This window comes from Sander vitreus, chromosome 12 (genome assembly GCF_031162955.1).
Source record: "Sander vitreus isolate 19-12246 chromosome 12, sanVit1, whole genome shotgun sequence".
NCBI lineage: Eukaryota > Metazoa > Chordata > Actinopteri > Perciformes > Percidae > Sander > Sander vitreus.
This window is the reverse complement of record NC_135866.1, coordinates 18,633,339-18,647,756: the sequence shown is the minus strand read 5'-3', so window position 1 is coordinate 18,647,756 and position 14,418 is coordinate 18,633,339. Positions and strand designations below refer to the sequence as shown.

At 40.7% G+C, this 14,418-nt stretch overlaps 1 protein-coding gene across 1 annotated transcript in view; it reads left to right on the top strand.

Annotated features, from left to right (window-relative positions):
* The first annotated feature begins 513 nt into the window (after positions 1 to 513).
* LOC144526668 (rho GTPase-activating protein 29-like) overlaps positions 514 to 14,418 on the top strand; it is a 29,501-nt gene continuing 15,596 nt past the window's right edge. The window contains exons 1-3 of the mRNA XM_078264281.1: positions 514 to 708; positions 1,319 to 1,683; positions 12,894 to 13,037. Coding sequence (XP_078120407.1) covers positions 1,398 to 1,683; positions 12,894 to 13,037 — 430 coding nt within the window. The 5' untranslated portion in view covers positions 514 to 708; positions 1,319 to 1,397. The remainder of the gene's footprint in view (positions 709 to 1,318; positions 1,684 to 12,893; positions 13,038 to 14,418) is intronic.

The following is a 14,418-nucleotide window of genomic DNA, read 5'->3' as shown; positions in this document are numbered from 1 at the left end:
TTATTTTTTGGCAGTACTTGATATTATAACACAAACAAGGTTTGTCACACACAAGTTACAACTTATTTACCTGTTAGCCATTACTATTATGCCATATCTGATGTTCTTGCAAAAGTCCAAATTTGACTTTTATTTTTACTTTTAAATTTTAGTTTTTTTTTAAACTTCTTCATTTAGACATTTTCCTTCTGAAAAATGTCTAAATGTCTAAGTTTTTTAGAACATTCATAGGTAATCGAACAAATGTGATGACCGGTCTCTTAAATGTTACATGTTTTCAGGCGAGGCCGAAAGTTACAATTACAAATATGCTTTATTTGAAATGTCCTTTCAAATATAACATGCATTTAATAAAACTGCATTACACTGTCTCTTAGCAAGTTATTGTAAAACTCATCCAGTTCAATCAGTTACCCGAATGTCCGCCCGCTCATGAAGGCATCACAGCTTAATTCCGTTGAGAGGATCTGGCCAATCAAAACACGTCTGTACCGTCACGTGACAAACTAGTAAATTACGATTGACTTGAGAGTTGCTGATTGTAGGCTAACGTTAACATTACTTTCCGATGTACAGTGACTCAAAGCGGACAGCTTTCAGCCGTCGTTGGAGTTTTTTTCTCGGAAATGCTCTTGGGGTTTCACGTGCCCCATTAAGTAACGTTTTGTTTGGATATCGTGGCCATTATGTCAGTAAACTGCAGAGGAGGTGAGTTTAAGTAGCGTGTTCTGGCTGTGCCAGCAAAGCAGTTTATGACCCGGGTCGACAGCATCACTTGTTCATTGTAAACTGTCCGGAAAAAGAAATGTTGATGTCGCGTTGTTTGATGTGCTGGAGTTGTGTGATTCATTCCTGAGATTTTGCTTAGTTTTGTTCTTTTAAATATGTTTATTTTCATTAGTATATTATTTTCTAATGTGTGGTGGTGCTTTTATGTATAGACAGATAACGTAGTTTTACAAACAAGCTAACGTTACAACCATTGTAACGTAACGTTAACGTTAAACAGGTCAATCATATTGTGGCACAAAAGAAAATGTAAAGATGGACCATAAAATATAGGTTATTTGCTTGCTGTTACCTCTAAATTTAACGTTGGAGTAACAGCCACATAACGTCACAGTTGGTTTCTATTAAAGACAACTCATAAGAATTTTTGAGTATAACGTAACTTTGGATCCTCTGGTTCAAGCGGTTACTATACAGGTTAACAGGTCTTTAACAATTATACAGTAGATCCCTGAGGTTTAAGAGGAGACCCCCACCCACATAGACAATCAAACGCATCATCTTCAACCATTATTCTTTTGTCTTTCAGCCATCCAGGGACCAGGGCAGCGTGTTAAGTTCAGGGGCTAGCTGGCCTGCTCTACCCCCTGTGAAGGGTGGCTGCTGGGATGCTACGGAAGAGCAGCAGCAATGGTGGCGGTGGGACTAAACATACCCAGGGTCTGCCACGACATCTCTCCAAGCCCCACACAGGATCTCTGTCTGCTGGATCCACCAAGACCTGGGATATGGGCCGCAGTTCTAAGATCCCAAATCTTCTGAGCAGCATGGGGCTAACCTCTCACCTGGTGGGGGCACCAGGAGTGGATCCGGAGTATGTAATGCATCTGGTGAATGATGTACGGGGGTTCGCTGATGTGCTGCTCAACCTCAAGGAGGCATTCCAGTGTGAAGGTGAGTCCATATAGAGCTGTAATGCAGAAGTGAATTTGAACACCATAAAATAACACAATTGAAGAAAGAAAACCCACCTTAGGATACGTGTTACCCAATAGCAATGTTGCATGTTCAGTGTAATCTATGGGTTATATACAGATAACAGTATCATTTCAAAAACATTGTGTGCGTCACTTTCCACTTTCTTACTTTTACTTAGGTTGGGATTTCTTACATATCTTAGACTTTCAACAAACCACACATAGTGTGGGGAATGTGTTGCATTCAGGGGATGGTTGAGAGAGCATTATCCATAACATAAGAGAATAAAGGTTAGAGCCTGCTGTAGATAGCTACAATTCTTTGCCAGCAAATTCCATTGTAGATACAATGGAAATGTATTGACAAGATGTCTGTCTTTGTTTGGCCAGTTGTCTACAGGAATCACAGTTGCTAAACACATCAACTGCTTTTTAAACAGTGTTTTACAGTAAACAATTTTCTTTGACTCCTAGGTAGTGCATCACACCAACACTGTCCCTGTTTTGCTTTGATGTCTTCTGTGCTAACACCCACAAAATATATAATTGCACTCATGGCACTGTAAAGGATTAAACATCCAGGAAGGCTCTGTGTGTTTTTGTGATATTACAGATAGCCCAAAGTTTGCCACTATGACAGACAACAAGTGTGGAGTGTCAGTATAGTGTGATAACAGCCTTACCGCTAACATGCTGAAGAGCTTGCAGTGTTGTTAACGTCTTTAAAACCACACACACACACACACACACACACACACACACACACACACACACGCCACAAGCACAGCAGACACCAGGGCAGACATACACAGTAGCATATACTGTATACCAATAGTAACTTACTGTATATTATGAATTACCTTTTCATTATTAGTTAATTTGGGTATTTCTTTTCTTTATGAATCATTTACAGTTTTCATAAATTGTCAAAGAAATGTGAAAGGATTGCACAGCATCATGAAAAGACCGGAATTTGCTCTTTGGTGTCTGTATTACTCTTTGTATTGTTTCATTGTTTCATTGAGAGAGGAATTTCCTTCTCTGGAATCAATAATGTGAGACTTCCACTGTTACAACTACTACTACTCCTGCTGTTAAAAGATACACACACACACACACACACACACACACACACACACACACACACACACACACACACACACACACACACACACACACACACACACACACACACACACAAGCTGAGGTCCAACTGCAGGTCTGGTAGTGGGAGTGAGTCGTTTAGCCATTCCTCTGGCTGGAGGAGTGAGGCCTCTGTGAGTAAGCCTTGGCTTGCGTCTTGCTGAGTGTTGCTCCGAGCCATCACAGAAACATTTGGGATATTTTCCTGCTAACAGCTCTTATTGAGCAGGTGGGAATGAAATCATACCATATGACCCTATAATGTCATTCAGCTATTTGTCATTTGAATTAGTGGTTTATTTTTGTTATTCTTTTCTCAGAGATACTGATGGTTTGGTGGAACAACTCATACAAGATGCTGCTACTATCATGTGGTCCAGTCAAATTAAACATTGAGTCATTTTCATTACTAATTGGTAACGAAGACTGGCGGACGATGGTCACAGTTTGAATCAAATCTTAGTTAACAACCCTCCGGGTTTTAAATGTACACTGTGATCTGAGACTGACACTAACGGTAAACCAAATATGGAACATCAACTGCTTTCCTTTAAGCTAGCAAACAAAGACATGTACTTTATCATCTCTGAGCTGAAACGTGATTTAGAGAGACTGACCAATAGCCCCATATGCTGTACATTCTGAGCATTGTGATCCTCCTGGCTCTTGTTTGCTGGCACTGGAGCAATCCTGGCTGTTGTCTCTTGAAGACAGACACGGATTGTCACCTTTTTTAAATGTTTTTTTTTTTTTCTTTAGCAGGGAGTTTTTTATGACCATGTTCACATGACACAGGTCTTCATATAGCCTTATGAAAAAATATTCCAATAACCTAAATGTTTTTGTCAGATTTAAAGTCCTCTATGACATTCTACATAATGATTTCATCATCTACATCTTGCCCAGTGTTTGTGCACATTAATGACTGCGTTTTTCGGTTTTAGGATTGCTGCCCACAGTGTTTAGCTTTTTGCTTAAAAAGATAAACAGCCTGACAGCAACAGGTCTCCATGTGGTTGAGGAAAGCTGCAGGAACAAGGCAGTGAGGGGAAGAGGTTAGCGAGGCACATGCCAGCTCTCGTGTTATTCTTTTTCATAATTGGAAAGGTCTGTCACCTGAGTACTGTGTGAAACCGGCACAATGCTTTTTGTTTTTTTTGCTGAAAGACTTGCGCCTGTTGGGATCTGGCAGATTTGCATTTCCCTCAGTGTGTGCCTCATAGCTCCTTTTTTATACAGAGAAAACTGAGAGGGTTTAGCTTGGAAGATGCTTATTTTTCCTCTCAGGACACCCACCAGTTTGTAGCTAGAGGCACATGTTTGGCTGACGGAGACCCACAGGGGAACTCCATCAGTCACTTTAAGCTTGAGTTAACTAGACCCACCACATTCGCACCGCCAACTTCACACTTATAGATTCCCCAGGGTTAGATTGGGGCATAGATTTACACTTTCTCTCATAACCGGGCCCTCAGTCACAGTGCTTGCAAGAATTGTTGCCCAACAATAGTCAAGCTGTCAAATAATGTAACCCAAGAAAACAATGTCAGGGTGTATGAGTTTTGACTGAGTCGGTGACCCCTGTCCCCATCCCCATGCTGTCCCAAGATGATCTTTGTCCACTCGCGCGTTCCAACACGCACCGTTGATCAATGACACATCAGCATTTCATCTGCCATATAATAAAAGAGAAATGCAATACAAATGTCAGAATATTTTCTTCATTTTTGAAATTTTCATTTCTGTATGGCTTTGCAGAAGGCAAGCTTGGTTAATGGTTTTAATCAGGAGGAAAAAGGAGTCCTCTACACACAGCCGACCTGCTGTCCCCCTCCCATCCCCCCACTCTTCTGCATACTCTGCATTCCTTTAGAACAAATGTTCACTTGTAGCTATAGTGCCTTCAATAATAGACTAATGGTAGGTGTGAGGCAGATTGACTATGAAAACTCTCCTAAAAATAATTCAGCTTAGATTTGTTGTCATAAATGCAACTCACCAGAGGCTGTATAGTCAAGGTTGTCTTTCATTTAAAATCTTCAGGTTGGGAAAAGTAGAAATTTGATACCTATTTCTATGAAAGTCATGAAAATATCTTGAGGGAGCAATTGCAGTCCTTGTAACAGATTAAACATGCCAGTATATTTCTGAGTCAACAATGAAGAATCATTTCACAAAATGCTACTGTTACGCAAGCTTGTGTACTAAGCACAAGCCCTGTTTCTTCATCATTTTACATCCTTCTGTTGCTTTTATTCATATGAACACACAGGATAACAGATCAAGTGTACATTGCAGAAATGTCTCCTATTTTACAAACAAAACACACTGTGTGGATAGTGTACAGGCCAACAGGCCTGAACAGGAAGAGGTTTTGACTTTAAATGGCTTTTGTTACAACAACAACAACAACAGACACCGTAATTCTCTGATAAGATCTGGCTGTTCTCCAACCACAACTGCATTGTTCTGTGTTTCACAGTACCAGTCTGTATCTGTGTTGTTGTCAGAAGGGCAGACTGTTTTTTTTAGAGCAGTAAACAATAAAATATTCAAGTGTTTGGTAGTATTTTACAAGGACTTTCTTACCTTGCTACTGATTGTAATATAGTTTATTCATTGATGTGTTTTTCTTTATGCTCAAAAAGGTTTGTATTGCAGTTATACGATAACTGGAAAAGTTGTGAGGTCAATTGAAAATGATAAAATCTATGCCCCTTTAGTAGGCTTATTAGAGTGAACGGATACTGAGGATTTGGTGGCCCAGCAAGATATCAAATGTAGACCTGTGGAGACGCATGAACCAGGAGCAAATCCACATTGAAATCAAATCCAGAAAGTGGGGATGGATCGGTCATACACTTAGGAAGGATCCGAGGAACATAGCAAGACAAGCTCTGGACTATAATTCCCAAGGCAAGAGGAAGCTAGGGAGACCTAAATCCAACTGGAGGCGGTCCACGCTTGATGAACTGACCAAGACAGGGACCTCCTGGCAAGAAGTAAAGACCCTAGCGCAGAGGAGAGTGAGTCAGAGATCCATGGTGGACGCCCTATGCTCCCAAGGGGGCCAAGAGGATTAAATGAAAAAAAAATTTGAGCATTATATTCCTTGAACCATTATATTGAGTGAACCTTTTCTTAAAGAATGAGGCCAATTTTCAAAAGTTAACCAATTTAGAACCCTGTTTACTGACCATAAAAGTCTTTTAAAAAACATATCCAGCAAAGCTACCACTAATCTACTTCTATCTCCCCTTCTTAGACAAGTGCCCCCCTGTGCCAACTGAAGTGGACACTTGCGGGTGGTGCCTTCAATTGAGAGAAGAGCTACATTCTAGTACATAATGGTTTAATGGCCTGCTGCTCTTGGGAGAAAGAAAGGAGAGATTTGTTGGGCAGTAACTTTCCCCTGTGATGCTGAAGGATGTTTTTGTGCAAGCTTGTGGTTGGGGTGTGTTTCCTGGGGTGGGATTTATGGTTATAGGCTCTGGATGTTTGTGTAGGAGATTGGTCATGGCGAGGGGTGGATTGGCCAGTGGAGCTCCTGCTAGCAGGGGGGACGTCACTGCTGGCGATTGGGCCGACCTGCTGAAATTTACTGCTGTGGATCAGGCCTGAGCAGAGAAGGGGCTGAGGCTTGTGGTGCTGTTTTGTGAGTGAGTCATTTTTTATTTATTTATTTATTTTTTGTAGAATACCAAAAACGACTAATGTTATGCTTACTCAGCTTTGAATTGAGAGACGCAACAAAAACACAATTATGCTTCTCCCAACACGTTCTTAGATCCCACATTTCACACGTCTCATAACGTTAGTAATTCTGTTGCCCAATGTAGTAGTCTCCAACACAAGTTCCCATACTGTAGTTGTAGTAAGTAACATTATTCCCTTCAGGCATTACAACATTACAGTTGGAACTGAAACAATTAGTTGATCAATCGATTTGTCTCAGCTTCCTGTGTATTGGTTATCCAGCTGTGATGGACTGGATTCAAGAATCCAGTGTTGTCGTGCACCTGCTGTCCCCCAAACATGTAATGAAGAAGTGTCCAAGAATTAGCCTGACGTGAAGCTCCGACCTCACAGAGTGTAGTTCACTAATAGCAGGTAGCTGTTTATGGAGTGCCTGCGGTTTACTGTCTGTGTGATGTCTAGGGCCCACTTTGTCTCCAAACAAGGCATGGGAAAGACAGAGAGGCACCCAGCAATGCTGCGTTTGTTTGGACAGGGCGGAATGGAGATGGTTTCCTGACCAAACAGTTCCACCTGTCGCAGATCAGGTTGCAGACAGCTCAACAATGCAGGCAGAGTGTGTTACAGTGAGTGTATAATGTTTTCTGGCCTTGTGCTTTGTGATTGAAGAGACTTGTGGATAATCTGAGTGTAGTTTATTTGGTCCAGGGCTCTCTGTGCGATGGACAAAAAGTGGCCATTTTCATTTGTAGGGGAGCATTTGGGGTGATGACTGAGTCACCACAGAGAACAATGTGTCACCATCCTGGAATGACGGAGATGAATACACACCTAAAAGAACCTGAAAATCATCTGTTGCTGCTGGTGTAAATCCGTCACCCTCCCTACTGCCAGAGAAGAAGAATAGGAGGAGGAGGAGGGATGCTGATGGAGAAACGTGGCCTCCTTGGCCTTTCAGTAAAGCCCTGCGGCTGTTTCCCAAGCAGCAATGTGTCACCAAGGCTTGATTCATGTCGAGCAAATCACGTCCAGACAGGCCAGTTGATTGCCTGTTGTTATCAGTGGGGGGAGTAGAGGCTGTAACCTCTGTCAGGCAACCTGAAGATTTGGATTAGATTAGTCATTCTCTGCACCAGACACACAATGAGCTTTGTTAGACACAGTGGGACTCCCACACACAACAAAATAATGGGAGACATTCATTTTAAAAGGCAAATGTTGAGCTACTCTATTGGGTTAAATTGAGTCTTAAAACCGCTTAAAAGTGATACTCCAAACACGTGTTATGAGTATTTAGCAATATTTTTGGGTTTCCAACATAATCCGGCACAGATTGACAGCAGATGAATGGATTATTCTGGATGAGAGTTTGCGAAGTTTCTCTTGACATTTATATGCCTTCTTTTGAAAACTGGTCATTTACAATCCTTCCAATCCAAGACCTTTCAAGTCTACAGGGGCTAAATAGTGATAGATTTTGGATGGCACTTGTTGTTGTAAAGTAAAGTAAAGTAAAGCACCCCAGTAGCAGAGATGTTTCAAACTTTATGTTTTGGTCGTATTGTGCATGTTGCATTGCAAACTAGTAAGTAAATGATAAATACTTGAGATGTTGGAGGGCCAGGGTAATAAGTCTTGTGGCATGGTCTCGTTGTAGTTGTCATGGAACACTGATGAAAACCTTTATTAGTGTTAGTATATTATTAGTATAGAAACCTTTTTAAGTTGCCAGACGGGTGACTGTTTTGTTATGCCACATTTCATTAACATCATTCAGTGTCTGCACAGTCAGCGTTAAACCCACTTACCATAATTAGATTTTCATCATTCAGTTGTGTATCAAAAAAGGGACTAGAAGCATGACTAGCATGATTGTCAGGTACATGTGATAAATCTGTTGCAACATCCCAGGTGAAACAATTAATTGAATAATTTTGGTGTTTTTCAAGCAAAATGCCAAACATTTGACCATTCCATTGTCTTAAATGTAAACATTTGCTGCTTTTCAGCAGTTTCTTTTGTGTTTTTTTTGTTAATATTATTGCGTATTGTTAGGCAGCAGTCTCAAACTTATATAATACTTAAACTATTTTTCATTGTGACTTTATTTTCCCAAAAGGTAGGGTTTTGATCTTGTAGAGAATAGATGAAGCAGACTGAGCGTGAAGTGTGTCCGGGACATCAGCTCATCCCACCACTGTAAAGAAAGACAAGGTAGCCTTGAGCTGCATTGGCGTTGGGCGGGGTGTCCTCCTGTAAACAATATGGCCCAGCTCCATGCCTCAGTGCTGATCTCTCTACCGAAACAATGGCGTGGCCCCTACAAAATTAGCTGCGAAGTTGTAGTGTGCTTTTTGACACCATTGTTGTGACAAAACCACTCACCACTGATTTTGACCAGCTTTCTCTCAGCTGTCTCATGCTGCAGGGAGCACACATCCCCTCACACAATTCAAAGGGCAGCAATGGTGGTGATCAGTATGAGCTGTCACACAAAATTTGACCTTGTTTTGATAACATTATTTCCATTTCTGATTGTTGAATACAATTCTTTTGTTTGAATTTTTAAGCTGGGTTTTTAGGGTGAAGAATTAATGATCTAAGTCGCCTAATTGAACACAAACTGTGCTGACATATACATGCACAATGTGGAAGTTAAGCCTTGTGCACACTTGTATTTGATTAAAAAAAAGTAATGTACGTTTTAACCCTCATGAAATCAGTTTTTTATTACCTTCGAATAATTTCTTTTCAAATTTTTGGGCAATTATCAATCATTTTAGCTTTTTTAGTGTGGACGTTTTTTTGCCTTAGACCCCAATCTAAAGTCATGGTCCAATTTTGCTTCGTATAACAGCAGAAAAGTGCATGCTTAGCCCAAATAGGCCTATGTTACAACTAAAACTAGTAAAGCATTTTAAATGTGTTTGACAGCTCTGCATAAAAAATACAGTCTGCATGAAGTATAGGGAATTCTTTCCCAGTACTTTTGAGGTGTTGTGCAAAATGTTGCTCTAGTTGATGCATGATAGATAATGTTTTCTAACCCCCAAGGTAGCTCTGCTCTCATTAGTGTGGACATGGTCTTTGTTCCTTGAATCTCGCTGTCAGTGTGTATATAATTAATTGAAATTGCTGGCTGCTATTTGTTTGTTTGTGCCACTCTATTACAGTGTTTTAATTATGCACAGTGGAGCATTTTACGACAGCTGGCAGTGGGTAACCGTAAACAAAGGATACAGCTAATACCAATACATGAAGAAAAAAAGAAAATGCCCTGATTGTCTTTGGTTCCAATCCAGCACATTGGCTCAGGACATCCTTCTGTCTTTGTTGCCGCAACATCACAGCTATTGTTAATTTTTCACAACTTGTATCCCCTTCGCTTCTCTGTGGAACATATTAGTCCAATTAAGTCCTTTTTCTTTTCAGAGAAAAGGGAAAATGGTGATCATAACCAACGTGCTGGGATTTCATAGAAGCACTTTCATTAATGCTCCACTTCTGTCGTGCTAAGTGGAGATTCTCAGGTGTGAACCTCATTAGGACTGGCTTTCATACGCTAATGAAAAAAACCACAGATGTCTTGGATATGAACATCTTCAAACACCACTAAGCTAACCAAAAATACCCTAATGTCCACAATTGATGAGAAGGAAGGTTAAAAGGAAGGGGAGGGTGCTTAATGAAAGCCCATTGTCAGTGTTTGGTAGGGTTGGGTTCCTCTCGCTTTGGGGCAGGATAGAAGGTGAGTCCCCCCTTCTCTACAGGACACATTGTCTATAATCCTGGGGGGGGGGAGTAGGATAGGGGACAGGGATTGGTTAGTTTCTAATCAGCGAGATAGACCCCGAATTCCTCTTGTGTCCTTTAATTTTGTGTATATTTTGAAAGTGTCTTTAAGTCTTCTTTGTGTTGTGTTCCCTAGTGATTCATTGTCAAAGTCTTTTCTTTCCTAGTGTCTATATTCATGTATATCTCTCTGTCATTCTTGTGAAATAGTGTCACAGGTGGCCAGGGCTTAGGCTATGTCTTAGTTGTAGATTATGTCTCTTCTACCATGTTTTACACCAGCCAATTAAATTTGTGTGTGTGTGTGTGTTTTTTTTTGAATAAGAGAGGCAGTCAAATGGGTAACACACCCAGTCTCTCATTTTCACACCCTCTGTAATTCCTTTCAACGTTCCAATAAATTCTGCCTCTCATCTCATGCTACTGCCTGGTGGGGTGGCCTTGATCAAAAACAGATGACTTTTTTTGTTTCCAGCTGGTGTTCCTACTACATCCAAAACAGTGAGTTGGATATGAACTCACCTATTGTCTAGTGCCAACTTGCATAGCAGTGTTTCCCACAGATTAGAAAGCAATCTGTGGTGGGGGGGGGGGGGGTTGTCGGTCGGTCGGTCGCCCTGTGCCAGACTGGGGGGGGGGATACTTTTCGCGGAAAATACTTTTTCAATACTCATCTGGATTGAAGCAGCAAACATTCAGTAAGTATGTTTTGTAATGAGTAAAAACATTACAAAACATTATTTATAATAAGTTAGCGCAAACTTGCGACTAGTTAACTTTCTAAAGCAGGCGCAATCGCAAGAGTCGAGTCGGGACTCCAATATTAACACACTAACAACTTTGTATTCAGAATATAAAATATATTTATAGCACTTTTTAATGTGTAATTGTGTAAAGGTGTTTGCGAGATACCAACCTTTCGTGAACTTGTGAATTTCGCCAGCCGTCTATTCCATAGACAGTGTTTTTATGGAGACAGATGCTAAGTGCACGGGGGGGATTTCCTAGATCAAAAGGAAATGCAGCTGAACGAATGCCGTGTGTTTTTAATGGCGTTTAAAAAAATAATAATTTTATAACGAAACGCAATGTGCAGTGGCAGGTGTTGATTGTGTGGCGCACCACCACAATATAGTCTATGTGTGGGAAACACTGCATAGCCTGGAGCTAATTAGCCTGCATCAGAGCGAGAGACGGACTATCTTCCTCTCTTGCTTGGACTAGATTCAAGTTTTACTGTTTTTCGTTTTAGCTTTTATTTTACCTAAAGAGCTTAATTGTCTGTTAAACACACTGCAACACTGATTTGAAAAGTGCTGTAGGAATGCTCTGAAAAAAAAAAAAATGAAAAAAATGAATACAGAGGACCTATAAAGTTGTAAAGAGGATTCATTAAAACACATAAATACAGAAGTATGGTGTACTACCCCTCACTGTTTTGGGTGGTTCTACAGGAAAGGCATGCTTTTCATAGCAGAATGCGATATGGTTTGCAAAATAAAGGGATGCATGAAATCTAAAAGCATTTTGCACATTCTGTTCCTCCTCAAGTGTCATTTTTTTGAAACCTCACTGGTAACGGAGAAAAAGGCAAGATCTTCCTGAAGGTTTTTTTGCCGCTCACATGGTCTGCTGATTGCTGCAGATAAAGTATGCTTGCATAATAGCTACCATGTGTGCCGCTTCAGTCAATTCTCTTAACATTTTATTTCTTCATCCTAATTTAGTATTGTCATACATAAACTCAGACTCTGCACCGCAGTTGTATTTATTCAGTGCTTAAGCAGTAAAAAGTTGAATAAATAAAGATGACATTTAGCGGTAACACTTAACCCTACCAGGACTCTAAGATGTTAAAAGACACAGTGGCTTTTATGTTTACTTGGATGTTTCTCTAAAGTACAAGTTTTGACTTTGTCTCAAGTTGTGACCACAAAAGACCAAAAAGCACGTCATCATTTCTGTATGCATCAACTCCACCTGTGTGAGAATGTTATAACCGTCCGTGACTGACAGTGTGACCTGTTTACATAGACGAGCCCTTTCCGTTGTGCGTGTTGTCACAGTCTGCCTGGAGGAAGCAGAAAAGAAGTTTCTTCACCGTAGTTTTATGCTGCAGCCACTGTATTAGTCACTGTCTCTCAACCACAACCATCTGCCACTTCATCTGGAGTCACAACCATGTACACAGATCAAACAAAACATAATATGTACTGTATTGATTGCCCTTTGGGAAATTGGTTTGATTAGACAAAAGATTACATCAAAGTTCCATAGTTTCAAAATGAAAAAAGTAGGCCTATTTGCCACGTAATGTGTTTGGCTAAGACAAAAAAAATGCCAGGAATGAATTTGACACTGGCTAACCTGTGACTCAAAATGTAGTGTGATGGTGGTGACTTTGACTAATAGATCAAAATGTGTGATTGCAAACTGTGCATGGTAGTTGGGTTTCGGATTTAATTGAGCTTTTGTTAGCCTTGTCAAGGTCTTCATACTTGCATGACTTAACCTGGCTAACATATGCGCATTCTCTCTTTTTTTTTTTTTTACCAGAGAATCTGGAAGGTCTTCAGGAGGTGGTGCAGGAACGTTTGGCAGAGTTACTCCGCGTCCTCAAGGCTGTCATCAGCAAACACCAGACCCTCAACTCAGTGGACATCCTAGGAGCCGCTGGCACGGTCATTGCCAGGGTCAAAGGTCAGTAATAACTCACTGGCATGCATGGACGAACACAGACATACAGGTAAAAACACTCAGGTGCCTAGATGATGCTCAAATATCTTGGCATGAAATGTCATTGTTGCATTACTGGTTCAGGCTAAGGGTCACGTAGTGAGTCTTTCAGACTAGTGTGGGAAATACCCTGCAATAATATTTCATTGCTCTGTTCTTGTTTAGAGTTGACTTAGAGATTTGTTTCTAAAAGGTCACCTGAATGAATACAAACAAAAGGACTAATGAGATCTGCTAGAAATGTGTGATCCACTGCAAGAGTATTTCTTCATTTGACTTGCACACAAGAATCTCTACATGACTGTAATTTGCATTCCATATGTCAGCGACTGTAGAGGCCCCTTGGCAGTCTGCTGGTTATTCAAGCACATCCACGCGTCTTCATTCTTTTCCCCATTTCATGAGGTGTGTAGTTGTCTGACAGCTCACCTGCCCTATCTCGATATCTGAGTTGTCACCTACTCCTTAAGAATGCATGTCTGCATTTGTAGTCCATGGAGTAGTGCTTTGACAATGTTTAGAATGCAAAGCGGAAACAAAAGAGATCCAGTCATGGATCAGCCAAAGGAATTATTGGCATTTTTTAGACTAACTTTAATAACAGGACAGACAGTGACGGATTGGAAAATGACACCATGGTAACACGCAGATTCTTACTAATAACTGAAGGTTTCTATCAATTATATGCATTCATAAAACGAGTTTGAAGACGACAGTTTCTACAAAGCCCAGTAAAACCCCAGTGGTATACTAAAGGGGTTTCCTAAAATTCCAAAATGTTCCTAGTACTATAAAATTACTTTTTGACGGTACAAATAGTGATGCACCAATCCAATACACCAGAACAAAAACTGCAGGACACTGCAATAAAAGTGTCAACCTTCGTAACTTATTGAAATTCTTTCCCTGCACTCTGTCCTCCTTTGCCTAGGGAAGATGCCTGAAGCTGACAGAGTGTATTTGTCTGTTTCTGTGCAGATAAACCTATTTGTAGATATATTTTATTTAAGAAAACCATGTTTTGGAACAAAAACAGCCACACCCGGTGGAAGATCCGGGTAACACTCTTAGAATGATGGTGATACTGTACAGTCAGTATGGCAGAGCAGCGTGCCATCGTTGCTATTTAATAAGGAAAGCCCTGTTATTGAATCTTGCCGTAAATACAGTAGTTGCATATCTAGTTGACAAGTGGAAACTTGGAAATGTGCCTGTCCAATAAGGGGTGCCAACGCACACCCCGGCTGGACCGTCCCTAATGGCCAGTAGGTAACTCAATACGCAGTCAGTGGAGGATTGAAAAGGAAGAGGCTGAAAGAGGAATGAATCAGTGAGACATCAGAGA